Source organism: Pipistrellus hanaki (assembly GCF_964339955.1).
Source record: "Pipistrellus hanaki genome assembly, chromosome: 15".
NCBI lineage: Eukaryota > Metazoa > Chordata > Mammalia > Chiroptera > Vespertilionidae > Pipistrellus > Pipistrellus hanaki.
This window is the reverse complement of record NC_140517.1, coordinates 15449230-15467880: the sequence shown is the minus strand read 5'-3', so window position 1 is coordinate 15467880 and position 18651 is coordinate 15449230. Positions and strand designations below refer to the sequence as shown.

At 44.5% G+C, this 18651-nt stretch overlaps 1 protein-coding gene across 2 annotated transcripts in view; it reads left to right on the top strand.

Moving 5' to 3' along the window:
- SF3B3 (splicing factor 3b subunit 3) overlaps nt 1-9633 on the top strand; it is a 39566-nt gene extending 29933 nt beyond the window's left edge. For both annotated transcript variants that reach the window (XM_084906681.1, XM_084906682.1), the window contains exons 17-26: nt 301-455; nt 1616-1790; nt 3014-3219; nt 3313-3469; nt 4624-4749; nt 5151-5363; nt 5914-6012; nt 6633-6776; nt 7372-7476; nt 8950-9633. In XM_084906681.1, coding sequence (XP_084762807.1) covers nt 301-455; nt 1616-1790; nt 3014-3219; nt 3313-3469; nt 4624-4749; nt 5151-5363; nt 5914-6012; nt 6633-6776; nt 7372-7476; nt 8950-9090 — 1521 coding nt within the window. In that variant the 3' untranslated portion in view covers nt 9091-9633. The remainder of the gene's footprint in view (nt 1-300; nt 456-1615; nt 1791-3013; nt 3220-3312; nt 3470-4623; nt 4750-5150; nt 5364-5913; nt 6013-6632; nt 6777-7371; nt 7477-8949) is intronic.
- Nucleotides 9634-18651: the final 9018 nt, after the last annotated feature.

The window sequence follows — 18651 nt, the reverse complement described above, 5'->3', positions numbered from 1 at the left end:
TTTCTCTGACTGGCTTATTTCACTTAGCATAATGCTCTCCAGGCCCATCCATGCTGTTGCGAATGGTAGGAGTTCCTTCCTTTTTACAACAGCATAGTATTCTATTGTGCAGTTTTGTAATCCACTCATCTGCTGATGGGCACTTAGGCTGGTAGGCCTCTTTTTCTTAAGGTTACTCTTCAGGTTTTTAAAATTCATTTGGATATTCTGCAGTGTGAAATTGGGGGAGAGCGTGTTTGCTCAGCATACTATGTTTGAGTTCTTCCCAAACTTACTCGAGGTGTTTTTTTCCTTCCTCAGGTGTTGGCCATGTCAAGCCGCTCGTGGTTGAGCTATTCTTACCAATCTCGTTTCCATCTCACCCCCCTGTCTTATGAGACCCTGGAATTTGCATCTGGCTTCGCCTCTGAACAGTGTCCCGAAGGCATTGTGGCCATCTCCACCAATACCCTGAGGTGAGAGAGTCTCACAGTTGAAGCCAGTGAATAGCCTTCTCCCAAGGGCTTGGACTGTACTTTTGCCAAAGTGTCGGAAAAAGTTACGAAGAGATGGCAAAAGAGCCAACTAGTATGTTGCAATTGAAACCTTTATTTGGCTCAGGATTTAGGAACCTGATAGCCAAGTTTCGGTGTTTGGAATTTTAGCTTCCGATTAGACTTTCAGGGCCAAGTTTTAAAACTTTATAGTACAGTTCAGTGGTCTTGTTTTCTAGGCAATGCCATTGGGTTAATTTTAGAGCAGGATCGCTCATAACATTTTCTCATTCTGTCTTGTCATTTGCATTGTTACAGCTTAAACTTTAACCTTAATATAAATTATTTAGGCCTTTTACAAGTTGACAGACTATAGTTTACGCCAAGGGTCTTCAAACTACTGCCCGCCAGGTTTTTTGGGCAGTGAGCGCAGCCGAGGTGTTACAGTAGGAATTAGTAGTTCATATAGTCCGGCCCTCCAGCTCTCTGAGGGACCGTGATCTGGCCCCCACTTTAAAAAGTTTGAGGACCCCTGGTTTACGCTGATAATGTTGGAGTGAGCTATTTATATTGCAAGCTGGAAAATAACCTGTTCAGTTTGACTTAAGTTTTGGGTTTTTTGTTTTTTATTTAACCTTTATTAATGCCACCCATGTTGTTGGTGTCCTGGTTATAACTATTGGCTGTTCACAGTGGATTCATGGGTTTCATAAAACTTAGGTTCAGGAGGCCATTTTTATGAAACGCCATCAGCACAAATACCACCTATCTTCAGGTAATTGCAGTGCTTCACAATAGTTTCAGAATTGGTGCTCTTTATTGAAAGGTTTGTCAGTAATAATAAAGACATTTTAACTGGAGTGATAAAAAAAATTTCATTTGAGGGTTCTAATATGAATTTCACTGGTGAAAACTAGAATTGCCATGAAACAGTGCTGGGCTGTTGCCAAAGTGGAGAGCCTTCCCTGTCTTGTCTCCTGCGCAGAACCTTCCAGATTGTAAGTCTGGTATTTCATGTTGTCCAGTGCCAGCACTAGAGCTTTAGGGGTTGATACGTTTGCTGTGACGACTCAGGGGCCATTTGAACACCAGTTTGTAGTTCTGAGTGAGCGGCCTATTAACTCCCTTTCTTTTTGACGTAGGATTTTGGCACTGGAGAAGCTAGGTGCTGTCTTTAATCAAGTAGCCTTTCCACTGCAGTACACACCCAGGAAATTTGTCATTCACCCTGAGAGTAACAACCTCATCATCATCGAGACTGACCACAATGCCTACACAGAGGCTACAAAAGCTCAGAGGAAGCAGCAGATGGCAGAGGTAATGATACTGAGACTGACCTTCAATGTTCAGTATCGTGGCAGTTAACTCATTAAAGGTGTTTGTGTGAAACTGTTGCAAAGTTTAAATTCCTGTAATTGTTGATTATTTGTTGTGTGTGTTTGTGTGTGTGTGATGTGATATATATATATATATAATTTTTTTTTTTTTTTTTTAATTCTCATCCGAGGGTATTTTTCTATTGATTTTAGAGAGAGTAGAAGGGAAAGGGAAAGACAGAAATATCAATGTGAGAGAAACACATTGATTGGTTGCCTCCTGCACGAGCCCTTGTCAGGGCCCAGGACAGGGTGGGAAGCCTACAACCAAGGTATGTGCCCTTGACTGCGATCAAACCCAGGACCCTTCATTCATTGAGCCAAACCAGCCAGGGCTATTTTTTATGTTAAAGATCCAGGCTCTTCTCGGGTCCTTCAAGGCAGAGCCCTTTGTCTAAGTCCTTGGTTTTAGAGGTTTTCTTGTGACTTCAGGACTAATACACTGACCTGGGTTTATTCAATATTTAGTTCCATCTCTGGAACAGAGTTCTTCAGTCCTTGAGTTTCCAAAAACAGTCTGTTACGTGTTTCCTGGATTTGGGCCCAACAAAGATAGCTTTCATATTCCCCATAACACAAGCTCCTTCCAGAAATCATTTCTCACCAAAGGCAAGTATCCCCAATCATGTAAAACTATATTTGGTCTGGAAGAGAGAAGTTCAGTAGAATAAGCGAAGGAAATTAGATGGGAAGTACTGGTGTCTCCTTTAGTGACCTTCCCTCTTCCTCTTGTCTGTGCACCTCTCCCTTTAATATTTTCATTTTGGGAAATTCTTTTTTTTTTCTTTTTTTTTTTAATATATTTTATTGATTTTTTACAGAGAGGAAGGGAGAGAGCTAGAGAGCTAGAAACGTCGATGAGAGAGAAACATCGACCAGCTGCCTCTTGCACACCCCCTACCGGGGATGTGCCCGCAACCAACGTACATGCCCCTGACCGGAATCGAACCCGGGACCTTTCAGTCCGCAGACCGACGCTCTACCACTGAGCCAAACCGGTTTCTGCTCATTTTGGGAAATTCTGATATGGTTGACAGACTTTGCTGTTTTATAGATTATGGACTGTCCCTGGGGGTGTTCTTGTTACTTATCCACTTTAACCCAGCACCCACTTCTGAATACACCAACTCTTCCTTTTTTTTTTTTTTTTTTTTTTTTTTTAAGGAAATGGTGGAAGCAGCAGGGGAGGATGAGCGTGAGCTAGCTGCAGAGATGGCAGCAGCGTTCCTCAATGAAAACCTCCCTGAGTCCATTTTTGGAGCGCCCAAGGCTGGCAATGGGCAGTGGGCCTCTGTGATCCGAGTGATGAATCCTATTCAGGGTAACACGCTGGACCTCGTCCAGCTGGAACAGAACGAAGCTGCTTTTAGGTAAGGAGTCCGGAACATCCAACGTCTTGGATCTGGGACAGGAGTTTTCTGGGCTGTGACTGCTGCTTAACTCCTGCTTCTTCCTCTGTGCAGTGTGGCCGTGTGCAGGTTCTCCAACACTGGTGAGGATTGGTATGTGCTGGTGGGCGTGGCCAAAGACCTGATCCTGAACCCCCGATCTGTAGCAGGCGGCTTTGTCTATACCTACAAGCTTGTGAACAACGGGGAAAAACTGGAGTTTTTGCACAAGGTAGGAACCAGCCAGTGGTTCTACTGGGTCTTATATCCTACTACACTCTCCCATTTTTGCTTAACTTGTGGATCAGGTCTTTTGGTGAGCATTTTGGGCGCCAACTCATTGATTCTGATCCATCTCTTGGTAGCACATGGAAAATGCTACCGGGGCCTGCATGTTCCAGTGAAGCTTTGCTGCCTGTGTGCTAACCATTCACACTGAACTGGCTCCTTGTTTACTAGTCTTATTAAGCAGGCAGCAATTTGTGATCAAAATTCATCAGTTTAAAGAGTATTCTCTGGAGAGTTAGTTCCTGTTCAATGGTTAGAGTTTCCCTTAGAAAGATTTAAAATGTTCCGGGGTTGGATGATGATGGTGGTTGCACAACAATGTGAATGTACTTAATGCCAATGCATTATATACTTAAAAATGGTTAAAATGGTAAATTTTATGTTATGTATGTTTTATTATAATTTGTTAAAATATGTTTATTGATTTTTAGAGAGTGAGAGAAAGATCGAACAGTTGCCTCCCATACTCACCCCAACTGGGGATTGAATCTGAAACCTGGTTATGTGCCCTGACCAGGAATTGAACCAGCAACCTTGTGGTGCACAGGACAATACTCAACCAACTGACCCACACTGGCCTGAGCTATTTTACTATAATTTTAAAATTAAAGAAAAATAATTCCTGTTGTCTCCTATGGCTTCTCCAACCCTCCCATCGAGGTGGTGGTGGGGTAATCTTTTAGAAAGTAATTATTTCATAGACCCTTCTTTGTACTAAGCTCATTGTGTCTCCCTCACAATTAAGATATCACTAGCTCTCCTTGGCTGTTTATTCCTCCACAAACTGCAGATTTTGAAGCTTCACTGCTCGTTAATGGCACTGGCTGAATTAGCATGTGCTCTGAGTCTGTTCATCGGGAACAGGACTTCTTTTGACTTGTGGCATTGACTTACTTGCTGGGTGCAATGCAGCATGTGGAATCTGCTTACCCACACATCCTGTTTCAAAGTGTTGTCTGTTGGTTTATTTCCCTGGTGAGCAAAAGATAATCACTTGACTTGCTGTCTGTCTTTCTGGCAGATGCCTATAAAAGGCATTTTGGGTTGAGAGGGTGAGGCTGGCATGTTCTAATAGCTGCATTACCTGTTTTTCCTCAGACTCCAGTGGAAGAGGTCCCTGCTGCCATTGCTCCATTCCAGGGAAGGGTGTTGATTGGGGTGGGGAAGCTTCTGCGAGTCTATGACCTGGGAAAAAAGAAGTTACTTCGAAAATGTGAGAACAAGGTAAGTATGATGGTAGAAAGCCCAGATCTAGCTAGTGAGGAAGGAAGGGGAGGCATTGGCATGGCAATGTTAAAATCGGTCTTTGTTAGGACCTTATTACAGTCATCTAATTTCAGGTTCAGAATTAGGCCCCTGAGACTTGAGACAGGCCTGAGAAGATGGGTTTCTTGATTTCTTTAAACTAAGAACCATGTTTCTGTCCTCCTCCACGGGTCCCCACTCCTGTCCCTGTGGGGCTTGTCAGGGGACAGGGGACCTGAGGCCACGCCCTCTGCTGGGGGGGCCAAGGGGGGCTTGTTGACGGGGGCGGGGGGAGATGGGACCTCAAGGTGCGCTTCCTGTCCTGGTGTTAGGCTAGGGGAGCTCAAGGTTATACCCACTGTTGTCCTTGTTTTTTCCAGCATATTGCCAATTACATCTCTGGGATCCAGACTATCGGGCACAGGGTAATTGTGTCTGACGTCCAAGAAAGTTTCATCTGGGTTCGCTACAAGCGTAATGAGAACCAGCTCATCATCTTCGCCGATGACACCTACCCCCGGTGGGTCACTACGGCTAGCCTTCTCGATTATGACACTGTGGCTGGGGCAGACAAGTTTGGCAACATTTGTGTGGTGAGTTGATATTTACTTGGGATATAATGTTGTGTATAAAAGCTGGCTTCGTCTGTGCTAAAGGCGAGAATCCAGGATATGATCTCTAGTATGGAAAATAAAATTGGGTATACAATTTAGCCCTACTAAGGCTCACTCTAAAAAGAACTTTGTGTTCTTCTAAATGTTATCCATTTTTTAGATTTTTCCCCCCGCCCCCTTTTTATCTCCCTCTTCCCCATGGGACATGATTTAATAATAATAGTTCCGTTTGAGCTAATGCCTAATATTTATTTTCACATTTTGACTGGATTTTAGTTTATTGTTTTAAGCCCCATCTGACTTCTCTTGTTTATGTTCTGTGGTCTTTGTTTTTTGCTCTTGCTCATGGGTTGAATGTCTTGAGTTTCTCACTCCTAGGACACCAGCATAGGTGCAGGGGACGGGCTCAGGCCTCTGCCAGAGTCAGTGCCCCAAGGTTTACTTGCAAGGACCTGGGGCGCACGTGTTGATTGGTGTTCCGGGTAAGTAGATGCGGGACCCAGCGCTGTGATTTGTCACTTCCTTGTAGGTGAGGCTCCCACCTAACACCAATGACGAAGTGGATGAGGACCCCACAGGAAACAAAGCCCTGTGGGACCGGGGCTTGCTCAATGGGGCCTCTCAGAAGGTAAGGTTCAGGAGGGGCCCAAAGGAGAGGCACCAGCCTGTGCAGCACAGTTCCCTTGACCTGCACCGAGGAAGCATGTTTTAGTGAATTATCCACAGTGCATGTGACCACACTACATGTGCTCTCTTGCATGCATGGAAGTCCCTAAGTTGATAGTATGTAGCCTGTGACAGATGGACACTGGGTTTGACTTAAAGTGTTCAAGTCACTCACTATCCCGTTTTTGGGCTTCCGAGGCTAGGCTGGAGTAGAAATTTTTCTGAAACATTTAGCAGCATAAAATCTCTTTGAAACATAGTGAGATCCTTGCAAACGATGGCTGCATAGGATCATTCTCTCCAGCGCTTCTCAGGTGTGTGCTGGCCCTACTCTGCTTCTGTAACAGAACATCTGTGGACTTCAAAAAATACCTTTCCTTTTGGGAGCATGCCTAGGGTTGGCTGTTTGTCAGAAATTACCTCATGTCTGCATGTTTATAAGGGCATTAAGCTCTAAATGTTAAGAACATTTTTAACATAAATTTTAGTAATGTGGGGGTTTTGAGAGGTGAAATCTGCTCATGGGAATGGAGAACCGGCTCCTGAGGTCCTCACAGTAACTGGTCTGTTTTTGACTTGCAGGCAGAGGTGATCATGAACTATCATGTGGGGGAGACAGTGCTGTCGTTACAGAAGACGACACTAATCCCTGGAGGCTCAGAATCGCTTGTCTACACCACCTTGTCCGGAGGAATCGGCATCCTTGTTCCGTTCACATCTCATGAGGTGAATTCTCCCACTCTGCCCTGGCTTTTGCCTTCCCAAAGTGCTTTCTTTGTGCTAAATCTGCTTAAGGGGGCAAATCCATTGTCCCTACCTGCAACTAGTGTTCTGGAAATTTCATAAGCTGACAAAAATGCCTAAGGAGATAGGAATCCCGATTCATTTATTTAGCCCCATGGGAAAAGCCTTGTCTGGGTATAGGGTTAATTATAAGCCAAAGCCCTAGACCAAACTCCACAGATTAGGAATGATGGTATGTATGATAGGACTGGGGCACTTTTTGTCTCTTAAGAGTCAAGTCTAGGACTAGCTAAATTTGGTTTAGTTATTCTAACCAAAGAAGCAAGCATAAAGAATCTGACTTCACAAACTACTCTTTACACACGGTGTTTTCATGTTTTACAAGAACAAGGAGGTTTTCTTTCGGGGTTTAGCTCTTTTGCTGTAGCATGACAACCTTTGGTCATCAGAGGAGTGATTTCGATGTTTAATATGATGAAAGTCTGGCTTTTCTGCTCATTGTGCTTCTGGAAACCACAGACTAGTAGTCGAGGTCACTTTCGCCTCTCAGTCACAGGTTCTCCGTTCCTTTTGCCAGGACCATGACTTCTTCCAGCACGTGGAAATGCACCTCCGGTCTGAGCATCCTCCTCTTTGTGGGCGAGACCACCTCAGCTTCCGCTCCTATTACTTCCCTGTTAAGGTAGGTCTCTGCTGGAAATGTGGACTGAAAAGGGGAAATCACCCCATTTAACCACTATTTTCTTTGGTCTTTCTGCTCCCTTAAAAATCACAATAGTCCTGCTGGGTCAGTGTGGCTCAGTGGTTGAGCATCAGCCTATAAACCAGGAGATCGCTTATTCATTTCCTAGTCAGAGCACATGCCCAGGTTTTGGGCTCAATCCCCAGTAGGGGCATGCAGGAGGCAACCTATCAGTGATTCATCATTGATGTTTCTGTGTCTCTTCCTCTCCCAAGTCAATAAAAAAAAAAAGTATACACACACACACACACACACACACATTTTAAAATCAGAATAGTCCCCTTCTCAACTGCGTAGCCCCCACTGGCTGCCAGCTCCTCACCATGCCTGTCCTGGGCCTGCTGGATTCTCCCTGAGTCAGAATGCTAGCCTTTAGGCTCCACCCGCACACAGTTGCAGAGTAATGAAGCTAGAGTGTTGATTAATTGATGGTTTCAGAAAACAGACAGCTAAGCTTTGGGTTTCAGGTGAAGTTTCACGTGAAACATTGGTCAAAGTTAGACTGTTAAAATGATTGATTGAGCTAAAACCGATTTTGCTCAGTGGATAGAACGTTAGCCTGTGGACTGAAAGGTCCCGGGTTCGATTCCAGTCAAGGGCCCGCACGTTGGTTGTGGGCACATCCCCAGTGGGAGGTGTGCAGGAGGCAGCTGATCGATGTTTCTCTCTCATCGATGTTTCTAACTTTATCCCTTTCTCTTCCTCTGTAAAAAAGTTAATAAAATATAAAAATAAATAAATAAATAAATAAATAAATAAATAAATAAATAAATGATGGGTTGACCCTAGCTGGTTTTGCCCAGTGGATAGAGCGTCAGTTCAGTTCCAGTCAAGGGCACATACCTTGGCTGCAGGCTCCTCCCTGGCCTGGGCCCTGATCAGGGCTCATGCAGGGGGCAACCAAATGATGTTTCTCTCGCATCAGTGCTTGTCTCTATCTTTGCCTCTCTTTTCCACTCTCCCTAAAATTAAATGAAAAAATATATCCTCAGGTGGGATTAACAAAACAAAAAACAAAACAAAATGATGACTTGATGGCTATTTGGAATGCAGAATAATTACAGTAAATTAGGAACTTCTACCTTAAAATTGCTGCAATGTGGCATAGTGATGGAGTTTTGCCAGAACTGTAAAAAAATTAGCCAAGGCTATTTTGAGAAAAAAGAAAGAAGCCGGAGATATCCCACTCCCTTATTTCAAAAAATACTACAAAGCAACAATAATCCAAACAGCATGTTAGCAGAAAAATAGACATACAGGCTGCTAAGAATCACTGCAGCAGTGCTCCTTCCTCTGTGAATGGGTTAAGGTATCTGTAGAGTAAAGGCTTTGCTTGCAGCTGCTGCTTTAGCATGTGCCGTTTTTTTTTGCCATCTAACCTTTTTCTTTTGCTCCCATTTTTCCGTGCCCTAGAATGTGATTGATGGAGACCTCTGTGAGCAGTTCAACTCTATGGAGCCCAACAAACAAAAGAATGTCTCTGAAGAACTGGACCGAACCCCCCCTGAGGTGTCCAAGAAGCTTGAGGACATCCGGACCCGCTATGCCTTCTGAGCCCTTCTTTTTTCTGTGGGGCTTGTCAGAGACTTTGTGTTTTGTTTTCCTCGCTACCTGGCTCTGAACCCATATGGCAGAAGAAGGATAATTAAGACTTCCCCTAGAGTGATTGGTTTCCCCTGAAACTGGCACTGAGATTCGCTGTGCTGCTCCCTGCCTGGTACATACCGTTTCCCCGAAAATAAGACAGTGTCTTATATTAATTTTTTCTCCCAAAGTTGCGCTAGGTCTTATTTTCAGGGGATGTCTTATCTTTCCATGCACTAGGTCTTATTTTCGGGAAAACACGGTAACATATTGCCCCGGGTCCAGTGTGGAATACAATGCCCCGTAAGCCCCACTCTGGCTCTCATGTCTACTTTTGTACACACCCTTAATTTTTAACTGGTTTTTCTGTAAATAAAGTTTTGTATAATGTTATCTTTGTGGGAGGGAGGGAGGCAAGCAAGCTGATGTGGGGACCAGGTTGGATATAGTATAACTCTTTGAGTTCTGCCACTCTGAAACCTAAACAGAAATACAAACCTAGTTTTTGAGGTAGTTGGTGTCCATGTGTGTTTTCTAGGGATGATAATTTAGTGGGAGAATTGAGCCTGAGTTGGAGCAGGAAGAGCTGAGAGTATCTTCCTCCTTTCCAGCTCCCTGAATGGATTTCTGCACCCTGTCCGCCTGCTTTCAGCATTACGGGTTTTGGCTTTCTTTAGTCTTCTGTGCAGATGAACTTGGCTTAGTAACCATGCCTCTTCCCAGATATTGAGCAAGAATGGCTGAGTTTTTTCTCTTCTGTCTTAGCTTCTACTTCAAGGTCTTAGAGTGTAGGCTTTGGCATGAATTCCATCTGGGTAGTCTCAACAGATGCTCCCTTAACAGCTCCTGTAATGATTTTTTTGCCCATGACTACTAGGAAGGATCGGTAAGTACAGAGCACCCAGATATTAACCTGCCCCAGGGAGTCAGTTTATGTGGTACCTGTTTAAAGGCACGTGGGTAGCTAGGGGGGCTGTCTGCAGCATACAGGCAGGCTCTGGAGGGCCTTTGTGGTGTGAGGAAGGTAGCCTGTCAGGTGGAAGTGAGCCAGCCTCAAATTTTCTAGCCCACACCTAAGGATTCACCTTCCTCCTGCCCAGCTGTGTGGGAAGCCCTGGTCTTTCAGGCAGCTTTGCTGAACGTGGAGAGAGCTAAGTTCTCTGCTATTCTCAGTGAACATTTACTTCATACAGTGAATGTTCTTTTATGTGCATGTGCTCAGCCACTTTTTTATATTGATTTTATTAGAGAGGAAGAGAGAGAGAGAAACACCAATGATAAGGGAATCATGGATTGGCTGCCTTCTGCTGGTTGGACCAAGCCCACAACCCAGGTATGTGCCCTTGACTGGAATCAAACCTGGGACCCTTCAGTCCTCAGGCTGATGCTCTATCCACAGCCAAACGGGCCAGGGCCTCTTTTGTTGAGTAGATTGTGGCTCAGCATTGGGTTAAAATCAGGAATAGGGGTGCTAGACAAACACTTTGACCCAAAGCAACTCAGTCTGAGGCAGAGGGTTCCTGATGGTGTTCCCTATGTGGTGTGAATCCCTCCTTTAAGAAACACCTTTAAAATGGATTTCAGAGAGGAAGGGAGAGAAACATCAATGATGAGAATCATTGATCGGCTGTCTCTTGCACCCCTACAATCCGGGATGTGCCCTGACCAGGTAGGTATCCAACCGTGACATCCTGGTTCATAGGCTGATACTCAACCACAGCTATACCAGCAGGGCTGGATCCCTTTAATTATGATTTGGGTTTAGATCAGTGGTTAATAGAGACTCAGATTTTGCTAGGAGTTGGATCCCCAAATAAGTTTTCTTTCTCAGTTCAAGGATTTGCATGGTACACAATACTGTTAAATGGCATTTGTGCAGGGTCCGCTTTTCCTGTGGCTCCCACCTAAACTCATTTCATTTAGTCTCTGATTGTGTGATGTTGACATGCATTGGACTGAGAAACAGATGTTTGAGCAGTGCCTCCTTGTTCCTACCCTCTTTTCTGAATTACTCTTTTTTTTTTTTTTTATAGTAGTGGGAGGTATGTACAAAAGGAAAATGGGATCTCTGTATAGAATCTGGAATTGAGCCATCTTTTTTAAATGATAAATGGCAGTTTATTAGTTATTAATATAATCACATGGGGGTTGCACTCAGGAACCCAGTAAACTAGGGGCTGTGAGAGGCAGGCAGGCTTAGTGGTATTAAGAGGATGGGTACCCCCTGGTTCCTATGGGAGAATGTGATTGCCTTGTTTGAATAAGTCCAGGGACTCCCGGGAATTGATATAAGCAGGAACCATGCCTGGTCCTTTGATCAGTAGGGTTGTTGAGGGAACATTATCCACAAGAGCAGAGTGAGGAGGGAAACTTGCAGTTAGGCCGTTTGAAGCCCTTCTGGTTTTCTCGCTTACATAATATTGAGGGTTAATTTTAGATCTTACACCACAACTGGAAATGTGTGGTCATCTGATGATTGCCCTACTGGCGAGCTACAGGTAGGCCAATCAAGGGTGAAATTTATGTTGGGTTGTCTTGTGCTTACAGATTCATTTTTATTCCTCTGTAACCCAAAGCCCAGCAAAAATTATAGGAACTCAGTGGGATTGTCCCAGAACTAGGGGCCCATATTGGGGAAGGTTGACAGATGACCGCAGATTATGCCAAGCATTGTGCTAAGTACAGAAGTCTTCAGGGCCTGCTCAGATGAACTTGACATTCCAGCAGGGGAAAGAAAGCTTACACATGTGAAACAATCAGCCAAAATGTTCACAGTAGAAGGAGAACTAGACTCCGGCAACAGGATTGATGCTGGTGTGGCCAAATAACAGCTGAGTGGATTTGAACAAGCCATTTAAAACTTCTGAGTCTTGGTTCCCTGTCCATAGAAAGTAAAGGAAGGTATAACAGCTGTACAGAAGTCCCTACATATGTTTCCCAGCCTTAAGATAGCATCTTGGTTCCTAAGAACCTCAACATTAACCAAGAAATCCAAGTGACCCTGTGTCTTGGGATTATAAATTTTGTATGTTTTATTTTTCTCTCTCAAATTTTCCTAAACAAGGAAATCATCCTTTAGGCCACTTAATAAAAATAAGGATTCTTAGGCACCTCCCTCTGAAGACTGGAGCACTAAGTCTGGAATGGGTAGTTGTAAGTTGAGACAGCCAAGTTCAGTCAAGTCTGTGCCTCTGATTAGATCCACGACATTGGTCAGGCCAGTTGGCTTCTCATCCATAACAGGGAGATAAGCAGGGTTGGTGTGAGAATACAATGAGTACATACAAGAGTACCCGGCACTCAGCCCAGCACACTGTGTGCGCTTATTGAGCCAAAACTGAGCTCTTCATATTTGGGCCTAGGTCAGCACAATGGAATCTCATTTTCCTCTAGGAATCACCAAATAACTATGGGCCCAATAAAGTCTCCTTCCCACCCCACCCCATACATACCCCATGTTCTCTTATTCCCCTTATACTGCTTTGCTTTGATGTCTCTGTTGATGTCACCACAAGGGTGCTGGATGAGATAGTGTTTCAAGGGATATATAGATAGCATTTAGCTTCATAATGGAGGGGCCTTCTTTGGATTCTTAAAGTTGGAAAGGTTTTTTTTCTTTCCAGTTTTATTGAGATCTAATTGACATGCATCTCTATTTAAGTTTAATGGTTTGACTTGCATATACTGTGATATGATTATATCCATCATCTCATAAATTGAAGAAAAAGTCTACTCCCTAATTTTAACATGTTATACAGCAGTGTTAACTATAGTCATGTACATTCCATCCTTAGTACTTCTTTACCGTGTAACTGGAAATGTGTACTTTCTGACCACCTTGCTTCAGTTCCCATTCTCTCCATCCCTCCTCTGCCTCTTAATGACTGAAAATCTGATCTCTTTTTCTGTGAGTTTACTTTTTTTGGAAGGAGAGATAATTTTGTTGTGTTTGAATTTCACATTTAAACAAAATCATGCAGAATTTGTCTTCTGACTTATTTCGCTTAGCATATACCCTCAAGGTCCATCCATGTTGTTGTAAATGGCTGGATTTCCTTTTTTTGTTGTTGTTAATCTTCATCTGAGGATATTTTTTTCCCATTGATTTTAAAAATATATATTTTATTGATTTTTTTTACAGAGAGGAAGAGAGAGGGATAGAGAGCTAGAAACATCCATGAGAGAGAAACATCTATCAGCTGCCTCTTGCACACCCCCTACTGGGGATGTGCCCCTGACCAGAATCAAACCTGGGACCTTTAATTTCAGTCCACAGGCCTACGCTCTATCCACTGAGCCAAAACTGGTTTCAGCTCCCATTGACTTTTAGAGTGAAAGGGAGGGGGAAAGAAACATCGATGTGAGAGAGACACATTGATTGGTTGCCTCCACACATGCCCGGATATGGGCATGGATCGAGCCTGCAACTGAGGTAAGTGCTCTTGACTCCAATATAACCCTCAACCTTTCAGTCCATGGGCTGACGCTCTAACCATTGAGCAAACAGGCCAGGGCCCAGAGCCCCTTCATTTTTTAATGCATATACTACACCTTCTTTATCCATTTGTTTTTCAATGGACACTCAGGCTGTTTCCATGTCTTGGCTATTACAAATGAACATGTGAGTACAGATATCTTTTTCAAGTTAGTGCTTTTGTTTCCGTTGGATATATTCCCAAGTGGAATTAGTAGGTCATTTGGGAGTTCTATTTTTAATTTTTAAAGGATTCTCCATACTGTTTGCCATAGTGACGGGATCAGTCCTAACAACAGTACAATAGGGTGCCCTTTTCATCATATCCTCACGAGAATGTATCTTATCTTTTTGTTGGCCATTGACAGGCATGAGGTGATAATTGTAGTTTTGATTTGTATTTTCCTAATGACTAATGAGGTTGAGCTTCTTTTCATGTACCTATTTGTATATCTTCTTTGGAAAAACGCCTGTTCAGGTCCTTTGCCCATTTTTTAGTTGGGTTTTTTGTTTTGTTTTTTTCTATTGAGTTGTATGGGTTTATTATGCATTTTGGCTATTAAAGTAATGGATTGTCTTTTCACTTTGTTGATTATTTCTTTTGCTGTGCAGCTTTTTAGTTTGATGTAGCCTTGCTTGTTGATTCGTTTATTTTGTTGCATGTGCTTTGGATGTCATGTCTGGGAGTTGTCACCATTGAGCTTCCTCTCCATATCTGTCCCTGAGTTTGCTTGTTCTTGCCAAGAGAGAAGACTCGGGAAGTGGAATTTCTGGACCACAGGCACGAGGAATTCGGCTTGACTATATTGAGAGCAGCTCTTTGTCTAGTTCATGGCTGTTGCCCCAGGACCTTCAACAGGTGCATCCTAAATATGTAGTGATTGAGGATGAGGCTAAATTAAAAAATCCTGCCTGTGTAGGTATTAAGGGGATCTAATCAACTCCTTTGGTTTAGTTGAGCAGCCCTGTAAACAGGGAATCGTCCAGCCTTGCAAAACACGCCGGAAGCTGCCATGGAGCTCAGCAGGGGTCCTATCAAGACACAGGCGTTTGTGCTGGGTTGTTAGGATGGCTCCCATCCTGCCTCTCTGTTGAGGGCCTACAACTTGGGTCAAACAAAGGACTGAAAAGGTTTCGCTGCCTCAGCTTTTCCCTGACCTCACCGATGAAGGCTCCACAGATGTTGTTTCCTTTGGAAGATCTCTTGCCAAGAACAGCATTCCTTTGGGGGAGGGGGGTTCAAGTTGGACTATGGATGGAATGTTGCTTTTTTTTTTTTTTTTTTTTTTAATGTATCTAGAAAGACAGCTGCCAGGGCTGGGAAGACTCTCGGGGGCTCACCCGGCTCCCTGGGAGAGTACGCCTCTGGAGGCAGCCACTCCCATGGCTGTGGCCTCTGAAGTTTCCTGTCAGTGGGAAGCCAGAAATGTTGGGAGCATTCTTCAGATGGGATCCATCTAGCTCTCAATTTTCTTGTTAACTTCTAAATTCTATTCCTTTCCAAAATAGAAATGACGGGTGCTTGCATGAATCATCCTACTTGCTCATTTACATATGGAATATTGCATGTGAATATTTTAAGTTGTTGTACCCTTAAAATATAGTCCAGGACCATATCCAGAGCTCAGAAGAACCAGCTCTGCTGATGACATCAGTGGAGGTGCACAGAGGCTTACCCTGGGCTACATGGGGGGCACTCAATGAATACCTCCGTGTTGGTGGCTGACTTATTTACATCTGGGGATCTGTGTGAAGTTGGGGTGACATAGCAGTGAGAAGACTCCCCTTCGGTCTGGACCAGCACAACTGAGAGTTGTTTCTATAGAAGCTTTGAAAGCCACCATCAGGCCTGGCCAGTGTGGCTCAATGGTTGAGTGTCAACCCTGAACCAGGAGATTGGGTTAGATTTTCAGTCAGCGCACAGGTTGAGAACCACTAGCAGGGTCGCCTAAGACCATTAGAAAACAGATATTTACATTATGATTTGTTAACAGTAGCAAAATTACAGTTATGAAGTAGCAACAAAAATAATTTTATGGTTGGGGGTCACCATTACATGAGGAACTATTAAAGGGTCACGGCATTAGAAAGGTTAAGAACCACTGTTCTAGAATATTCTGCTGAATTCATTTATTTCAGCAGTATGGACTGAGTACCTACTATGTGCCACCTCCTCAAAAGTTTGCACCCAGAAGTTTGAGGAGAGTTTTTTTTTTATAACCTTGCCATTTCTGAGGCTGACATTGAGGTGATTCTTCCAGAGAAATTGGGTAGCCAAAGGTTTTAGGTCAGGAGACTGCAGGAACCTCTCCAGTGGTTTTTAACCCCAGCTGGACATTGGGTCATCTGAACTGGTCAGATTCCTGCGTTCTGCCCCAGATTACTCCGCTGGTCGTCTGTGTATTTTACAGTCTGTGTATCTCACAATCTGCTGATAATGGTCACACCTGGAAATCACTAGGTATGGCAGGGATTAAGGGAGCATGGCTTCTTATTCAAAATGAAGTCCTGCTGAAACCGGTTTGGCTCAATGGATAGAACGTCGGCCTGGGGACTGAAGGGTCCCGGGTTCGATTCCGGTCAAGGGCATGTACCTTGGTTGCGGGCATATCCCTGGTAGGGGGTGTGCAAGAGGCAGCTGATCGATGACTCTCTCTCATCGATGTTTCTAACTCTCTCTCCCTTACTCTCTGTACAAAATCAATAAAATATAATAAAAAACAAAACAAAAACAAAACAAAATGAAGTCCTCAAAACTCCAGTTTGGAATGTCCAGTTTGAGGACAAAAGGCTGGAAGTAGCTAAAGGCCCCTCTCCCTCACCTCACCCCACCCATACCACTCAAGTTCAGCAGCTCTTTTAGTACCCAGTCAGGTTGGGTTGAAATCCTAGGGGCAAACCCATCTCAGTTCCCCACTACTAATTCTTCCTTCTAGAACATGATCATCAAAACGTTTAAAATATATATATATAGATAGATAGATAGATAGATAGATATAGATAGATAGATAGATAGATAGATATTGATTTCAGACAGGAAGGGAGAGGGAGAGAGAGGTTGAAACATCAATGATGAGAATCATTGGTCTGCTGCTTCCTTCTCACCCCCCACAGGGGATGTGCCCGCAACCAAAGTACGTGCCCTTGACCGGAATTGAACCTGGGACCTTTCAGTCCGTAGACTGAGCCAAAATGGTTTCGGCTAGTCATGGAATTTTCAACGCACAAGCCCACCCAGCAGAGCGTGCTGTGCTCCCTTCTTTGATTGCAAACAAAACCTCAGGGAGTGAGAGTTGCCTTTGACTAGGTCATTTGGGCCAAGTTCACAAGTTAATTTGGGCCCTGAATAGGTGTGATGTATAAGCTAGTGACATGGCAGTGACAATAATTAAGAGAAGTAACATTTACTGTGGTTTGTTAGAGCCTAATGCTGTTAACAGGCACACCGGGGAAGCTCTCCTCTTTAAGCAGCTGCTGCTGTACCTGGAGAAAGGCCAATCAGAAACCAGATCTGCCAAATGTCAAGTCGGCGTGAGGGCCGTACAAAGAGCACTGGATAGAGTCAGATGACCCGGGTTCACCAATCTCTGAGCAAGGACCCCGTTTCCTGTCTGTAAAGTGGGAAGGATAAGACATGGTCCAAGGTCATGGTAACAGGAAGCGTGGCCACTAAACTCGGGTGCAGAAGCCTGGGGAGACCCGGAGCCACCTCCATCTTGAACTGCAGTCCTATATGCAATGCTTTAAAAGCAGTGGGCATCCTTTCAAGCCAAGAGGCCCCAGAGAAGGCGAGGGAGAGTTTGTCGAGGCTTCTTGGAGGCCCCAGTGAGATCCTATGACTGTTCCCCCATCAACTTTTCCTGCCTCGTGCCCTCCCACGGGCTGCCTCACTGGTATGAGGCAACTTGGCAGAGCGCCTCAGCAAGGCCTCGCAGAGGGTGTGGCCAGTAGAGCCACTGCCTTGGGGACGGGGGTGGGGAATTAGCCCAGCTCATTCCTGCGTGGGCATCATTGTCCTGCTGGAAGTTCAGGGCCCTACCGGGAATCCAGCTTAGTCAATCCCATTAAGAAACCATTTCTTGAACAACCACTTGTGCCAGGAATGGGCATTCAGAGTAAGGTATGCTAAGATCATCTAGTCCAGCCGAAACCAGTTTGGCTCAGTGGTAGAGTGTCGGTCTGCGGACTGAAAGCTTCAGGGTTCGATTCCGGTCAAGGGCATGTACCTTAGTTGCGGGCACATCCCTGGTAGAGGGTGTGCAAGAGGCAGCTAGTCGATGTTTCTCTCTCATCGACGTTTCTAGCTCTCTATCTCTCTCCCTTCCTCTCTGTAAAATATCAATAAAATATATATTTTTTAAAAATCCTCTAGTCCAGCCTTTCCCCGGACTAGGTGCTGTGGAATCCTAGATGTCAATAAGGGGCCCCTCACATTCAGGGAAACACTGCAAATTGTCTTGTCAGATAGTTTGATGCTTTGAACACAGTCCTTCCCTGCCCCCCCCACATGCAATGTCCACTTAATGGGGAGCTAAAGGATCCCTTGGGGGTATGACCTTACCATAATTCCAAAAACAACTTCTTTTTCATAAAAATTGATTTTTAAAGGGAGAGGAAGGAAGAGGGAGAGAGACACATCGATATGAAAGTGAAACATTGAGCCTGCAACCTTTAAGTGCACATTCCCAGGCATGTGCTCTGACCGGGAATCGAACCAGCAGTGCACAGGACAACACCCAACCAACTGAGCCACATCAGCCAGGGCCAAATATAGTCTTGAGGGAGTCAGAGAGCTTCCTATGAAAAGTAGGAGAAGATGGAGCTGCCTCTTCAGAGCCCACAGAATTCTCCTGGGCAGAGTCGTTCTCAGCCCTTGCTCTGACCCAGGCACAGTGAGAGTGCCCTTGTTCTGGGAGCCGGGGCTGGGCAGAGGGCCATGCTACACCAGGAAAGGCTCTGAGCCATGTGGGGAAGCCTGGCTGTGTGATCTTGGGTTCGATATTTGATCTCTCTGGGCTTGTGTCTCCGTGGAGACTGGGTCATTGATTGGTCCTCAA